We start from the raw sequence: 17,231 nt of genomic DNA, 5'->3' as shown, positions 1-17,231 counted from the left end.
GTATTTAAATGTTTGCATCAAATACTGCAATCATTTTCCACTGGTCACGCAGTCTGCTTATATCCTTGTGACATTTCTGGTGAATATGAAATATTAATTCGTTCTATGGTCCCCTGTTTGTCGGTTGCCATGGAAAGGAAGAGAAAAAACTGTCTCTTGATTCTCGAGGGAACGTATATTCATTATTTTGTGTTGTATTGCTAAATCAGAATTTCTGTTGCCATGAGCAACAGTGCACAATTTACATGATTTTTTTGTTTGATATGTATTAATGTCTTGGCACTAAATGGCTTTATTTTTTTTTTCTACTTGTTTGGGCCTAAATTATTCCAACAGCTAACATTCAACAAAATCTGCAGTTAGGCTCAACATTAAACTTATGAAGTGCCACTTGTTTTCTGCCACACAATAATAGTCAAATGTGGACAAATTAAGGCATGTATTCTCTTCAGAAATTAAAGTAAATAATTATAATGTCATTGGCAAACACTGAATTGTAGTTGTAGCACATTAGCACTTCCAGTAAGTAGCAGCCTTAGTGAAAACACATTAAACATAAGGGATGTGTCTATAGCAGACATGATGTACAACTCGTGTGTCCAGGGGTCTCTGCCAGATTGATTTTTGTCGCTGTGTCTTTATTGGCCACTCTTGTGTGATCAGTGTCCTGTTCTCTCTGTTCCTGTAAATTAATATCATCCATCAATCCACTTTCAGTCTGTTTCTCCTGCCACTGAGCTTCATGACACGAGTGCAGTCTTGCTTCGTTTTTTTTTTCAGCACCTTCTGATGGTTTTCGTCAGCTTTTTGAGCGGTTCCGTAGTTTGCAGAATAAAAATTACCGTATTCGACAGGTGTTTAGCAGGGAATTGTAGCAGCCGGGACGTTTTGTAGCAGTTAAAAAAAAACAACAACCTTTGAATTAATGTCTTAAACAGGTTAAAAAAAAACAACAACCTTTGAATTAATGTCTTAACCAAAAGGTTAAACTTCTAAACTCCATGAACATCCCAAAAGTGCTTCAGTCCCAGAATATCTGCACAGGTAAAGTGGGATTAATTTGAAAAAAATCAGACCAAGATTTTGTAGTCTTTTTCCTTTGGTGTCCTGTATATGTGGTTAAGCTGTATTTCCAGTCCAAAGATATTTTGCCACCACCATCATGTTATCAGGCCAGCACTCACAGAGAGCAGTATGTTAGGAATAGTGTCTTTGCAGAGTTTATTTTTAACAAATAGTTCACTAGGACAATTTTGTTTTATCATTGGTTATTGTGTAGCATGCCACATTGCATTTTAATACAAAATGTTGTAATCCACTTTCTTTTAGTCTTTACAGTTTTTCCTCTGTGCTTTCACCAAGATAAAAGCTGGACTTTTTTTCCCTAAAGTTAAGAATCCTTATCTGGGGTATTTGTTTTCTTATATAGTCACATAGTGTCGTTTGTTTTTCACAGGCAAAGCAGTGCAGTTAAAGTAAATAAGTACTATGGGGGCTTGTAGTATCACATGAATCACTTTGGTGGTGTAAAGGGAGGTTTCTGAACAGTCTTATGCAGTAACTGCACTGCAGTTCATTTATTACACACATAAATTTGCCCCCTCACCAAGGATAACTTTAAAATGCCATGGAGGAAACCTGCTTTAGGGAGAACATTCCTCCGTGTACAAATTCAGACCTACTTTAATGCTTAATTTTAAACAGTGCCAGTAAATTAGCATTTAAGTAGCCATGATGGACTGGAAATACATCTATGCCACAGTTATTATTAAGATGCGAATAAAATAAAGTATTGCATTTATGAGATTGGAGTGGGGAATTGCATCGGTATGCTCACTCCAAAGGAGGTTAATTTTACACTGAAAAGTAGAGAGGAAGTTGTCTGTTCAATCTTCAGGTGAGAGGGAGAGAGAGAACAATGTGCAGGGTTATAAGACAAGAGCAGGTGACGATGAGCACCGCAGGTGATAAAGAGTGTCCAAGCCAAAAAGAGGTTTGGGAGACAAGTGTGAAGAGATGAAATCTGTTAATGTTGAGGTATTAATATGACATTAGTCCATCGTTAAGCGAAAGGGGGAAGTGTGATGTAAGCTTCAGCATAATTTTGGAAAAGGACAGGACAGATGTTGTTGGAGGAGCTTTTGGTTGGTTGGTTGGGGCACAAGGAGAATGATATTACATTTATAGGGGTGTGCTTTAAGGTTTGTTTAGAGAGAGATTGATGCAAATGTCTGCTCACAGGTGAAGTGGATATATTTGTATATATGGGAGCAGCAGAGCACACAACACAGAGGGGCCTGCATAGAGACGAGTCGCTGGTTACGTCAATCTCTGGTTAGTTGATAGAAGCTGATAGAGTCTGTTGATCAAAGGTGACCAGCTGTGAGGGTAGGTAGGTTTGGTTAGGTCACGCGGTTGAAGGGAGAAGCATGGTTCTTCCAAGGAAAATACCCAGCTAGAGAGCCTTGGAAAGACCAGCCCACAGGCATATGTGGAGAAGGGTTAGCTCTTCCCTTATGGTTAAGTTCCAGTCTTGCCCTATAGATAATACAGAGGTGTAGCTCTCATGTGAGAGCTGTATCCAACTGTGTTGGGTGATGCAGTTTCCTGCCAGTAACAGGACCTGATTGCTGCTGTGTCACAGGCAGCACAGGTCTGGGTTCAAATGAGTGTCACTGGCCAAACAGGATCAGTGGGGAAAGATTAGGCTCCTGCAGCTTAGGGTTATGTTAAGGTTAAGGTTATTAGTGGTTAAAGGTTAGGAGGTTATAGTTATCGGTTACAAATCCTGGAGGGCGTTTGTGTTGTGTGGGCAGATGTTTTCTCCTTTTGATTTCCACATAGGATTTTATGTTTTGCCTTTAAACAAGCAGTGGGCCAAACAGGGCCAAACATGCTCTCTTTGAATGCGGCTGGCAGACAGTTCTTCCTGGGACCTGTTTTCTAGCTGATGGTTTAGGCAGACTGAGCTGGAACAGTCAAACCAGGTTACGTTTCCAAAAGCTTGTAGATGTATAACCCAACTCGGCAACCAGCTGATCCTCTAGTTTGTTTTACGAAATTATTTTAAGAATAAGATTAGAGAAGTCCTTCGAGCCATTCAAAGTTCTTGCAAGTTGCAATGGTAAACTTGAGAAGTATTATAGTAGAAACAGATTTGCAATGATGTGGAAATTAATAAACAGTGGTGAATCTTAATGGGTGCACATTTTATCTTCTATCTTCTATCTTCTATCTTCTGCTATTAGGCTCAGTTATACTGCCATTTGTAATCAGGATTAAAGGCATCGATGGCATTTAATCCTATTCAAAAATAGTAGTATAAACACTACTGGATTGGATCAAGATTTGCTCCTTGAGAGGTGGTACTAATTGGGATCAAATGGTACTGATGCATGTGATCCCAGCACTGAAAACACTCCCAGGATCACCTAGAGCTGTCAATTTGATGTTTTGGTCAGCAGCAAAAAAAAATAAAAAAATTCAGACTGCAGCATCAGAGGACAAGTGTTTTAAATGCACATGTACTGTACGTATTTGGCTAGTTTGCTGAAAAAAATAGCATTCCTCTTTCATGTAGTTTTCAGTCGTAAGTATTCCCCTGAGACTTTGACTCACTGGCTGGGCGTGCTCTTGGGGCATCTGTTTCAAGTGGCCTGTCAATGCAACAGGATCGAGTATTCTGGAGGGTTTGATCCTGATTGGGGAAAGAGCTGTAAATGTGCCTACAGTACATGTATAGTCATTTCTTTCAAGAGCAGCATGCAAGAGGACTGCTTTTACATAATAAGGGAAAAGATCACTGTACAGAAAGTATTGTTGTATGTTTTGGGGCCTAGATCTTTTTATCTGATCTCATCTTCCTAATGCACTCTTAGAATATATCCAAGTGTTCCGTGTGAAAGCACAATTATGTTTCATAATAGAACCGAAGGATTCGATTTTAATCTCTGATCTTGTCTGCAGTGCTGGGCAACATGAGATTAAATAAAATTGACGCATTAAATTTCGGTACAGTAGGTGTGTATACCTGTCTTATAATAAATAAAATGCGCACTTAAAAAGTGCAAATAACGAGTTGAGCTTTTAAAAATTCAAGTGTTCCATAAAACACTCTATTTTAATACAATCTACATACTTTAGCCACTTGCTAGATTTAACCCGTGTTTATGAATACATAGGTTTTACACTCAAATCCTAGGGAGAATTCATCATGATGTTCTGTAGTTATTTAGTTCAGGACTGATATAATCCATTTTAATCAAGTGCAACAAATTAAAAGCGATTCCTTTCAGCAAATTTTAATTGCAGTTGTGTTGATCAAAAAAATCTAATTATAGCCTTTTTGCTCGATGAATAGACCACCCTGTAAGATTGTTAACTCTGATAGTGTGGTTAGAAACTGACTTCTGTTCCAAGACCGGTTGAGCTGTTGTGAAATCCACCCCTGAAAGCTGAGCATTGCCTACACTTGACTTCTTTGATAAAATTAATTTAAAAAACAGATTTTTCTTCCTGCCTAGGTGTACGCTGTTATCCCTGCTATGTATTAGCATATTTGAAACTATTGCACTTATTATGAGTGATGTTTTGTAGATTTTTTTAAATGAGTTTTCCTTTGATGCAGTTCCTACAGTATATTCTAGAATATGTCCTCCTGTCTCCTAATAGTTATTTTTCTTCTAACATGAATTTATTGTAATTTAAAATTTAAATGCGTCTGTGTGGTGTGGGTGCCTTTAAATGCGTATTTTAATGATCACAGAAGAACACAGGAAATAATTGATTATTTTTGCATGAATCTCCTAAATACTCTTTTTGAGTAAATACGAACCAAGCCTTCACTCTGGTAAAGTCAGGGAAATCAGCTTGATTTTTCTGGATTTTTGGATCAGCATCGGAAAATGAGGGTGCCTGTTGAACTGTTCGTCTTCCTTTGTGTTTTGTCGAGGAATTTAAGACAGTGTGGTGTGAAAGATAAACGGAACAAGACTGCATTGCAACACGCATGAAATAGGGACTTGTAGCACATGATTTCTAACCTTAAGGTTATACAGTACTAAAAGACAATATAATAAATGGTGCAACTAAAAGTAATAAATGTTGCAATTTTAGAGTCCATCAGTAAAAAAAAAAATCTAATTTCCCTTTGTATGTTTTGAACTGGAATTGTCATTCTTTGTGGAGAGGACAACAGAAAGGCGGAGAAGATAAAATGAAAGATGTTTAGTACTGAGCTTATGTTTAACAAAGAATTCATTTGTTTGTGTTTAATTTTTTTCCTGAGTTCTTTAGTCCTGCTGTAACTTAAACATCTCTTTTATAAATAGGCTGTATGGTTTTGAAAAGTTGTGATGGATTATTGTAGAATTTGTAGCTATCTTCTTTGGAAGTGCTGACAGGTTATGCATTGTGTTGATATTAAAAGGGCTCAAATAAGCTCCATGAACTTGTATAAAATATTAACTACTGAGCTGGATGTATTAATATCGTTAATATCGTAATGATACCCCTGTTGTGTTTCCTGCAGAGAACTTGTTTTATTTCAGTGTAGGCAAGTATGATGATGATTATGTTTTACATAGAGATTTTTTAGAATAATTCCTCATTAACAACTGCACTACAGGGTTTTTAACCAAAATTAGGGAAGATCCTTATTGGTAAGCAACAATGTTTTCTGTATAACATCATGGGGCTTAATTGGCTGTCCTTTGCGGATGATTGTCTTTCATGAATCTGGAGGTTAAGGTTGAGACTAGTTTCGGGATCTCTGGCTGAAAAACTGGCCTTTTGAACCATATTAAAGTTTTTAAAATTGTGTTTCCATCTAATGAGGTTTAAGGTATCTAGCATAATTTCTTTGGACATTAGATATGTGTATCAATAAATAGATCTAGATTTGAACCAGGCCATTTACTGGAGTGCGATGGTACTGAAATCAACATGTTTCAGAGTCACTTGGACAATGACATATGCTCTCTGCAGCTTGATGACACAATATTTAAGGTACAGTACTAAAAGTAATTTGATTGCTTAGTATTTTTTTTGCCTTTGTAGTTTGAGTCCCAAAACATTGACAGAAACACTAGGCCTGTTTACCTTGCTACAAACTGGAAATTGAACTAACACTAAAGATAAATATTTCCATATGTTTAAATATTTACACATAATTTAAATACTACACCTTAAAATCTGTTTTTGGCAAATGTTGAAGTGAATGAATAAAATGTGGAGTCGGAAGTCCGAAGGAGATGTGTGAAATAGGCGCTGTGCAGTGCTCTCACACGCCGCACAAATACTTCTAAGCAGGACTCTGCTGGACGTTTACAGACAAAAAAGGTGTTTGCTCCAGTGCCAAATCTTAAATAAATATAATAAATTCCAGGATTCAACAGCCAAGAAAATGAATTGTCCAGCAGCATTTCAAAAGGCAGTTTTCTTTTTGAGCCATATTTTTAAGTAATGCATAGATAGATTTTGACATTGAGTCAAAAGTATTTATAAATGTGCTTCTGAATTTTTGAGTACCTAGAATAATAATTGCTTACACTTATATAGCGCTTTTCTGGACACTCCACTCAAAGCGCTTTACAGGTAATGGGGAATCCCCTCCACCATGTGCAGCCCCACCTGGATGATGACCTATATAATGTCTGATGATCAAATGGTGTATGTGGCCTACTTCTTCAGTTCCATTTTTTTCTTCTCTTGAAGGAATTTGATCAGATGGTGAATTGTCGGCCAGTGTTGTGTACTGTCACGCAGGGATTTGTTGCACATAACGAAAATGAGCGGTTGTTGATAGAAGCTATTTCTCAGTCATTCCCCATGGAGAAGATTTATACTTTCAATTTTAAAACGCTTCACGTTTTCCCAATGGCTGTAATATTCCTGTGCGTTGCTCTAGGCCTCTTTCTCTGTTGGGGAATCTGGCTTTGGTGAAAAAGAACATCGACGTGAACAGGAGCAGTCCTGCAGGTGTGACCCGCGTGATGTTTGGTGGGATTGTGGCTGCAACCGGGAAGTTGCAAGTCTGGGTTGACCCCAGCTATAGCTCAGACAAAGCCGATAGAGGAGGCACCTAGCTGTGGGTTAATTTGGAGAATGCGAAGGGTTTCCTTCTGAAATGAAGCGAACACGTGCATTGAGTATGATAAAATGTGTATGCCCGCAAATCCTTCGGCGAATTAGCTGTTGAACAATTTCAGTGTAATAGGTGGCAGAGAATTCTGGAAGTTGAAATTAGGATGTCTTATTAACAAGGTGATGGAAAATGCATAAGATGTGTAGTGGCAGCAAAATCTAAATTCATTAACTTCAATATCATGCAAAATAGAGTGTTATACTAAAGGATCAGTGCTCACTTGGCAGCTGCCCGGCTATTCTGGAGGCTGGTGGCCCCTCTTGAGAGACAGAGGCATCGGAAAGAAGTTGCCAGTTTCTGCGAAGGGTAGCGTCTGCTGTGCTTGTGTGGCAGCCTCACTGCCAAGTCCAGGGCCAGTTCCTTAGAATTCGGGGTTCAGGGAGGAGTGCAAGCCGTCCACCACGTAGGCTGGATGAAAAGGAGGAGCTGTCTGGCTGAAGGAGCGAAAAGAAAATCCCTGCTCTCTGAGGCAAGGAGATGTGTGAACTGCCCTAATAATTACCGAGTAAATCTCCATAACTAAGCTGCAGAACGCCATTGTTTGACCTAACAAGTTAACCATAATTGCATGATTATGTGCTGTTCTGCTGATGGGTAGGAAGAGGTTTTTTTTTGTGTGTGTGTGTGTCTTGGCTTGCGCAGTGACAAAAGGAAGCACTTCTAGCTAATTAGAAGACTTTATAACCCACCTTAATTGAAAATCCTACTCGGCGGCCTTTTCTGATTTTTACTGCAGCCATTTCTTTCCCTCTGGGACATGAAACTACAGCGCGCCTGTCTGAATCCGGGGGGAAATTTCAGTTCTTGAAATCATTTGGTACTTTTTGTACCTTTTGTTTTCCAAAGCAAAGAATCTATTAGTGATTTGGTTTATAAGTTGTGAAATGATCAAATGCAGCAACTTGTGCCTGGAATAGTGCACTAAAAAATATAGTGTCGCCTCATGGATAGACTCACAATGTGAGTGGTGGTCTCAAAACAAGATGGCACCTCTAGAACTTGATTCACTCTGAACCTACTGTCAAGTAGATTTATAAGAATGGCAGTATGTCATTATGGAGACATATTGGTACATATGGTTTTCATGTAGTGACCTAATACAGTTTTGTGTAGATTTATTTTTGTTTTTTATTTTGAACAGTCAAATGTTCAATCTGTTTTTCATTTGCTCAAAGGTAAAAGCCCATGGAACTTAATGAGCACCAACTTTGTGTACAAATGGAACAGAGCTTATGAAGAAAGATAAGACATGTCTCTCTATACTGAGGTCATTGGCAAATGAGGTTTAACTTTAAATATTATTTCATAGAAGAAAATTGGTGTTAAATTATGGTTACCACAACAAAATATGAACTCCCACTGGGCAGACTGTAGACAAGGGTAACCAGTTGCAAGAATTATTACAATAACAATTCAATTCTAAACAATACTTTTTTCAAAAGAAATAATCTTTATAAGGTACTTTCTGGCACTGTAATTTCTATGCTTCTAAAAAGTAAAGGTAAAAAGAACACCCCCCACTATATCCCTCTGAAGGAGATTCTGATGTTTGTCAGGAAGAATTTGCAGGGATAGGGAATTGGATTCCTAAAATATCTGCTTATTTTCCATAGCTAAACTTTCCAGCTGTTGTCAAGTTAACACAGCTGCTGGTGTTAACTTTCCAGTTCTATTAAGTCAGTTGAGCCCGATCCAAGCTCCAACTTTAACATGACTATTTATCATAAAGCCTGTTAATAGTGTGTCACTCTCTCTGCTCCCCTTGTACTCTGAAGGTGAAATTGTGAAATAAAATTACTTGACAGCATTGTATGATTATTACAGACTCCACACCCTCTGTGGTTTAAGTGGAGCATTGCGATCTTGTCCTTGAGGGATATCCATCAAGTTTGAGTTGTTTTTTTTTTCATTTTTAAAGGGGGTAAGAGCCTAGATTGCAGCTTGATGACAGCTGAGAGATAACATTACAGCATCCTGATTTTGTTCTGCTCAAACATGCAAAACCCACAAATGTACAAAAATTATGCCGATTTAGCAAACGCACATTTTACGCTAATGGTGATAAATACATTTTATTATTTTTGTGTGCAGTGCTAAGGATCTGCACCTGTGGCTAGAAGGTTGCTGGTTCAAATCCCGCAGCCGGCAGAGGAATCCTACTCCGTTGGGCCCCTGAGCAAGGCCCTTAACCCCAACTGCTCCAGGGGCGCCGTACCATGGCAGACCCTGCGCTCTGACCCTAGGCTTCTCTCCCTGTCTGTGTGTCTCATGGAGAGCAAGCTGGGGTATGCGAAAAGATAATTCCTAATGCAAGAAATTGTAAAGGGTTAATAAAGTGATGTTATTAATTACACAGTTGTACATATTGAAATGAACATAGGTGCAAATGTGTACTGCATGTTGACAGTTGCATTTAACATGTTGTATAAGACCAGGACCTGTTTAAACATACATTTTCTGTCATTAAATCTGGATTTCTGAAGAGGATATATTTATTTTCGTATTAATTGCTCAGTAACTTAGATTGAAAGTCTGAAAATGGCATTGCATTCCATGCAATCGGTTCCCAACCTTATTCGGAATTAGGCTGGGTCTGAAAAACGTGTGCAGTCTTGTGTTTTAGGTCACAGTTAACTATATTTGAGTTTATTTTTTTAAATTGAACTTTCAGAATTTGTTTTCATGTGAAGCGGTAGTTTCCCACGCAACTGTAGAAATTAATCTGGAAAACAATCTTTTTTTTGTGAAACGGTCTGTGTAGTTCTTTGTAGTGTGTTCCTATTATTAGTACACATGCACAGCAACATTCTGACGCCCATCCTGCACTGAGGCATGAAAAGTTCCCTCTTCAATTTTGTCTGGTTTTGCATTGGCTCTTACTTTCTATGGACAGAGTGCAACAAGCCGCTTTTAATAATTTAACAACTGGCTCCTTATGCTGTATTCGCTTCTAATGGTATTCCTTTTCAATAAAACAACAGCTGTTCACTTTCTCCATTATTTACATTGTCATGTGTTTTAATATTTATTCAGTTACTGTACACCCTCAGCAAAAAAAACAACAACCAACAAACAGGCTTTGTAACATATAGCTAGGAAGATTCCCACACTTTTTTGCTGAACCTTATCACTCTTTGTTGCTTTTAAAGTGGTTTTCAGGTTTTTTCACTTTTATTTTTCCTGGTGGCTTGGGGCTACAAGCCTTTCTAATTAGAAGATCACAAGTCTGATATGAAATGCAGTCTTTCATTTATTTTAATGTATGTTTCTGTCGGCGTTCTGTGTGGCATTACTGCATATTAGTGCTGCAGTCATTACTTACACCACTTATGTAATCAATTAAAATTTGACTTTTAAAAAATTGCAGCCAGAAAGATAACTCTAATATGGGCAACCGAATTATACCTGTACAATTAGCATTACATCCGTCACTTAACAAATCAAGAATACATATGAAAAATTGGGGGTTTCATGTACAGTATATTATATAAAATGATTGACTTAAAAGTCCAGGACTTAAAAGTCCAGAACCCAAAAGTCTCAAAAGATAATTACTGTGTTTTTTTCTGTTTTCTTCATTCAATATATAAATACAATTTAATTCTCAGCAATCGTACCTGTAATGTTAGTGTGATTATTTCTTCATGATCAGATTTGTTTGTTAAATTGGGGGATAGCCAATTTTATTGCATTTGTCCCCCACACTGAGAAGGAATCCAATGTCTAGCTTTTCAAGTTTAGCTGAACTAGGTTACTTTACCTAATGGGATTGTGTACTGGTTAAGGTTTGTATAACCCAAATCATTAGCTGAAATTCAACCGTAGCACACTTTTCAAAATTTCTGCGAGCTCAGGGAGCATTTCTCATTCTGTAATCTTGTGCACCAGTGACATAAAATGGGAATTCCTTATTCTGGTTCAGTCCTAAGGGAATAGAGGTAGTGAACAGACAAGTATACTATAATAAGTCTGGCCGTCCTGGTAATCCTTAATGAGCTGATTGGACTCATTAGACATACTGTAATTTTTTTTCCAACTTAAAGACATTTAGTTTTTGTAGCTCTTTGTCGTATACTAACCCCTTACTGAGGAAGCGCTGAGGTGCAGTCGTTACCGTAATTGAAGGTATTACAAATAGAAGAAAAACAAAGTGATCAAGCCAAATTCTTTTATTTTCTTTTTTTCTTTTTTTCCTCTACAGCTAATGAAGCCTGAGGCACTGACAGCTGTCAAAAATACAAATGACGTGTTTTGGGTTTTTTTTCCCCAGTGATTTTTAATTGCAGACTTCTCCGAATGATTAGGATTGTAAGGGTGGCAGATCGAAGTGTTAGTGCTGTACAGCATATAAATATAAATCAAAACCTTTACAGTATATTTGAATAAAATATAGAATAATAGTATATTCTTATTTAAAAATGCATTTGAACATGTGATAGGTTTTTCTGCTTGATATTATAAAAAAAACATTTAAGTTGTGATCCATAATGCATTAAAAAAATTACTGCAAACAACAAATAAGGTTATATCCTAATCTCGCAGACGTGCGAACTTATGTATCTAAGTACCAGTGGCTATCAAAAGTATTCACCCCCCTCCTTCAACTTTTTTACATTTATTTCTGTTACAGTAAGGACTAAAAATGTATCTAATGGGCATGTTTTGCCATTGATCAAGCCAAAACACTGTATAATGAAAAAGCATTGATGGGAAAGCCTCGCTGGTCTCCCCACCATCTTCTAGTTGCTGATCTGGTTTCATGGGGCTCCTAAGACTTGTCATCTGGGATAGGCTGGGTTTTGGGAATAGCTAGCAAGGGGGGTTGGTCTCGGGGGGGGCAGGCATGAAGGTTTTAGTTTTCTTTTTGTTGTTGTCTGAAAGTTCATTGTTTTTTGCTCGCTGTTCAAATAATGCCCATTCACCGAATAAAATACAGCAAACGGGGTCTAAGGCCATAGAAACGCTTAAAGAATGGCGGTGCAAGAGCCGAAGGTTTTGTGTCCAGTGATGAAACACTCCTCTGTGCTCCCACAGGCCGAGGGCAGAGCTGTGCGAATGAGTAGCCAGGAGGCCCAGAAGGCGGGGGAGGCTGCCCCTCCAGTCTCCAAGGCCGCCATGTCCTCACCCCAGCCTGTCAAGCCGGAGCGGGGTCAGGACTCCGACCCGCAAGAGGTTCCCTGGCCAGACGATACCAAAGAGACCCAGAACAACGGCAAGGACAGCGACGGCCACCTCCCTGCTGAGATCTGCGTCGTCATTGGCGGTTCCCGAAACTCCCAGACTCTTGGTAAGAGAGCTCTAACTAGCCACCCCATCCATTTTCTTAACGCTTCTTCCAGGTCAGGCTTGCAGGAAAGCTGGAGGCTGTCCCAGCGAGAAATGGGCACAAGGCGGGGTACACCCTGGACAGGACGCCAAGAGCACACTCGGGCGCACACAGACCCACGCGCGCACGCTCTCACCCCAGGACCAGTTTTCTCAGAAGCCTGTTAATCTACAGTGTTTTGGACTCTGGCAGGAAACTGGAGCACCTGGAGGAGACCCACAGACACAAGGAGAACATACAAACGCCATGCAGACAGCACCCCAGCAATGCCAACCACTGCGCCACCGTGCCACCCCAGAGTTCAATATCATAATGCTAAACTAAGGAGAAATCTAATAAAGCTGATTTTAATTTTACTGAGTGTAACTTTGGCCAAAATGCTGAAGTCCACAGAAAGCTGTTTCATATTACGGAAGAGATTCGTGTGAGATTTTTGTTTTAATCTTCAATTTTTATAATGCTTGGCAGCCTCAGTCCAGATCTTTAATTTACCTCCAAATAATATAACTGGCAGCATGAGCAGGTTATTCCTGGGGAGAGCTGCAGTTAAAAAGTGCGAAGCGACACAAAGAAACAGAAAGCGATGGTGCGAGAGGCTCAAAGATCAGAACTACAAGAAAGAAGCAGATTCAAAGCCATGAATATCTATGCAGCATATGTGGTTGCTGCTGTAATTCTGTGCTGGATGTAGCAGGGCAGTCACCCAAAGGTTTTAAAGTAGCGTACCTGATATATTGTGCTGAAATCTTGTTAGTTGATTATCAAAACGTAACTCTTAAATTCCCAAGAGGCTTTGGCATGACGTTGCTTATTGTTCTGAGAAACAAAGGGTAAAAATCCAAATGCCATTCTTCTTCTTGACCCTTTTATATCACGAGGTAAGCTGTGCTGGGGTCGTTGAACGTTTTACTGCAAGTTTTCAATTGTGTATGTAACTGTGGTGTTGAATTTTCTTTTCACTTTTGTCATCCCAACATTTGACAGGCCCTCAAATGTTTTACCTGAGCTCTGTGATTTGGAGGAATTCAATTGATAGTTGCGGCATAATTCCTGTGGTCTAAAGCGTTATCCTCTCCTCACAGGGTCCTATGTCTGTGGAATATGTGGAAAAAAGTACAAGTATTACAACTGCTTTCAGACACATGTTCGGGCTCACCGAGGTAAGCACTGCCCAGCTTCTCTATTAGATCTTAGTAAAGGCCACAGTGTGCAGCTTTCTGCCTGGGTAGGGTGGGTTTAAAACTGGCCAGAACTACGTCTTCCACGTCCTGCACAGGAGAGTCTCTGGTGGCCCTGCTTGGTATCACCCTGTCGTGAGCAGTGGTTCTCAGTCTTGGCCCTAAGGGGTCACTGGATTTTGCTCCAGCAAATGTTTGTTATAACAGCCTAATTTCTATAACTTTTCTATATGGGGCCTATTTTTAAAGGTGCATTAAGCACTTCAAAAGTTGAATGGGATTTGTAACTGATGTCATACCTTGTACCAGTCAGTGAGTTTTAGAACCGTCCTCATTCAGATACGGTGCATGAAACTTTAGAGCAGCTTTAAACAATTGACACCCCCAGATGAAAGTGCACATACTGGGGATCCATCATCTAGTCTGAAACCCATCCTCTTAGTACAGACATCAAGAAGATCAATGGCCTGAATGAAGGTTCTTAGAAGTAGACACCACATTTTCTTTATTGAAATGTTTTAAATTGTTTGACCACCAGAAACAGACACACAGCAAGCCCAAATTCTTACTGGGATAACTGATTTTGTGCAAGGCATCTTCTCCAAAATAAAGCACATGTACCTGAAAAGGTGGCATTCAATTTTGTAGTGCTTAAAATGTGTGTAGTACATTCCACAGTAGTATCAAGCAATTAGTACCGCTTATCAAGTAATAGAAAATGTATGTATAGCAATATTCTAATTTTATCCGGTAGTTCTTTCTAAAATTCTTTCAGCACTTTAATTCCCAGACAAGTCTTCTGACAGCTACCTGTTCTCTAAGTTCCTTTCCTGAGTGCTTTTAGGTGAGGCTATACAGTTGTTTGCTCCAGAGTTCAGTAGCATTTGTATTTTATAAAGATGAATAGTGTTGGGAGTTGGGAAAGAAAATAATGCTCCTCTTTTATCAAGCTGTAGTTGCATTATGAATTGTAATTGTAATGATCTTTTAAAGCAATAAGTACAAATAAATGGCAAAGGTAAATCCAATAGTGTAAGTATAAACTGAATATGCTGTAATAAACTATATATTGGAATATGTTATGACTATCTTGTAATGAGATATGCATGTGTAATAGATGTGATGTTTAATGTTTGGCAATGCATTTAGATGTGCAGAAGCTTTGTGTGTATGTGAAAAGTTTGCCTTTAGGGCACAATAAAAGTTTATCTTATCGGCAAAAGGTCATGGGCACAGACAGTCAGAATGGTCTTTCCTTCATTCTGTATTTTCTTATGTGCTTTTTATTTCATCATTTCATGTTGTCCACGCACATACTGTATACCGGTACCCGGTGGAGTCTCAAACACAACGTTTTCTCTTTTCTCTTTCTTTTCCTGACCCTCAGCTCTTTCGGCAGAGACAGAAACAGGATCTGGGGAGGGAGGTTCGCAGGGTCTGAACAGTAAGATTGTGACTTTAAATCTCCCTCAAAAGTACTCATATATCCATTGCTATTCCATCAATAATTATATTGTACCATGTGTTGTCTTACTTTCCTACCAGTGTTTACCAGTGATTTACTTATTGTTAAACTTCCACTGTATTAATCTGTACACCTAAAGGCAGATATGCAGTCTTTAACTCCCAGGGACAGAGGACAGACTGAAACAAAATAAGGTATATTGCCACCTACTGACTTGTCTCTCCTTGCAGTGCAGAAGGACATCACCCTAATGGCATATCAGTACTATGGCCCAATATTTTCTGAGAAGCAATTTGTCATGTCATTTACCAAACCACTTTATACTTTATACCGGTGTCGCGGGACCTGGAGCCTATCCAGCAAGGAATGAGCACAACGCAGGGTACACCCTGGACAGGACGCCAGTCCATCGCAGGGCCAGTGCAAGCCAATCATATATGGGGACAATTTGGAGGCCACAATAAAAGCAGAGGAGGGAAATTTGGCACGGGCACCGGGGTAACTCCCTACTCTTATCGAGAAATGTCCGGGGATCTTTAATGACCACTGAGAGTCAGGACCTCGGTTTAACGTCTCATCCGAAAGACGGAGATGCAGTTTGTCTTCACATTAAATTCACCCTTTAAGTTAAATTTTCACCCTTTGAGTTGAAGGATGCTGCTCATAGCATCTGGAGACATTGAAAAGGAATCCTCAGTAAGTGCCTGAGGTAGTTTATCCAATTGAACGCTAACATTGAGGATTAAGAGCATCGCTGAAGCTTAGAAGTCTTGCCTTGTGTGTGTTAACAGCCTTTTCTTGTTGAGTGAAACTTAAGTTCTCTAAAGCCTGAAAAGTCATCTACTTCCCCCTGTCACAGTCTTTTTTTTGTTGCTGTTAATGCTTTAATCGCTCATTCATAAGATGTGTGAAATACTAATTAGAATGCAACACTGTAAAACATGGCAAGACTGAACAAGTTTTGGGATTTTCTTTTAGCATGTGTGACTTTCTGTACAAAATAATAATTACCGGTTTTGAAGGGCTCAAAACTACAGGGCCTATATTGAATCTAACACACTTTCTTTTGTGGCTTCCCTAAAATGATTTGCGTTCTGCAAATTGAACTTCTGAAATGAGCCATATTTCTTCCATTTGTAGTTTGCTTTGCTTGGGTTTATAAGTCATAATTGTGTGTTAGCAACCCTAAGCAGACTTTCCTTTTGAAAGAGGCGGAGAAAAGTATAGTAAACCTGAGAGACACTAAATTCGAAACCGAAAGTAAAAGATAGAAATACGCTTGACTGTGCTGTTCTTTTGTCTTTCCAGGTAATTTCCGGTATGCCTGTGACATCTGTGGAAAGAAGTATAAATACTACAGCTGCTTTCAGGAGCATCGGGACCTGCATGCTGTGGATGGTAACATTTTATCTCCCCTCAGTAATTATATAGCTTTATCTTTTGCTGTAAAGGAACAGGTAAAGGTATATTCCATGCTGAAAGGAAAAGAAAAGAATCACAACATTTTGGCTGTGGTGCCTCGCTGAGGTGTCACCTGAAGAAGGCCCCACAACCGAAACGTTGTGTCTCCTTTCCTTCCCTTTCAACATGGAATAAACCTTTACCCGTTCCTTTGCAGCCTTTGCATGCTGACAGCTCCCAACTTGAACTTTATCTTTTGCTCTGTGGGATTCGTAGGAAGAGAACGTTTTGCGAGACATTCTAAGCACCTTGGTCCAGGTTTTTTCAATTCATTTGCAAGTGCAGGGTGCATTTTAAAAGAAAGGACACAATGTTAATATTGGTAAGCAGTAGAATTATTTCACAGTATGGTTTAGATGTTCATGTTGTTTTCTTTCTCTTTGGTGTTGATATGCTTGCTTCACAGTGTATAATTCATACTGTCCCTTGTTTGGTACTAACAGGATAAGCTTACAGTGTGCAGAATCCTCATTGGCGGGAGACAAATCCTTTGTGATAAAAGGAGATGCCAAAACACTCTTTGGCTGTGACATAAGGTCTTTACAAGATGAGCATCTTGTAAGACGAGTAAAATGCGCATCAGTAAATGGAATAGTCTGGTTCCTGCACAGATCACCACTTGACTCAACTGGGGGAAGCGATAGCTCTGTCTGCCTG

At 39.2% G+C, this 17,231-nt stretch overlaps 1 protein-coding gene across 2 annotated transcripts in view; it reads left to right on the top strand.

The window, feature by feature from the left end:
* Positions 1–17,231, top strand: part of znf618 (zinc finger protein 618) — a 65,683-nt gene that overhangs the window by 22,934 nt on the left and 25,518 nt on the right. For both annotated transcript variants that reach the window (XM_015367162.2, XM_015367161.2), the window contains exons 2-5: positions 12,179–12,431; positions 13,553–13,630; positions 15,036–15,092; positions 16,422–16,511. In XM_015367162.2, coding sequence (XP_015222648.1) covers positions 12,200–12,431; positions 13,553–13,630; positions 15,036–15,092; positions 16,422–16,511 — 457 coding nt within the window. In that variant the 5' untranslated portion in view covers positions 12,179–12,199. The remainder of the gene's footprint in view (positions 1–12,178; positions 12,432–13,552; positions 13,631–15,035; positions 15,093–16,421; positions 16,512–17,231) is intronic.

Source organism: Lepisosteus oculatus, chromosome 24 (genome assembly GCF_040954835.1).
Source record: "Lepisosteus oculatus isolate fLepOcu1 chromosome 24, fLepOcu1.hap2, whole genome shotgun sequence".
Classification (NCBI taxonomy): Eukaryota; Metazoa; Chordata; class Actinopteri; order Semionotiformes; family Lepisosteidae; genus Lepisosteus; species Lepisosteus oculatus.
Note: the sequence above shows the minus strand (reverse complement) of the source record. Positions and strands in the feature narration are given on the sequence as shown.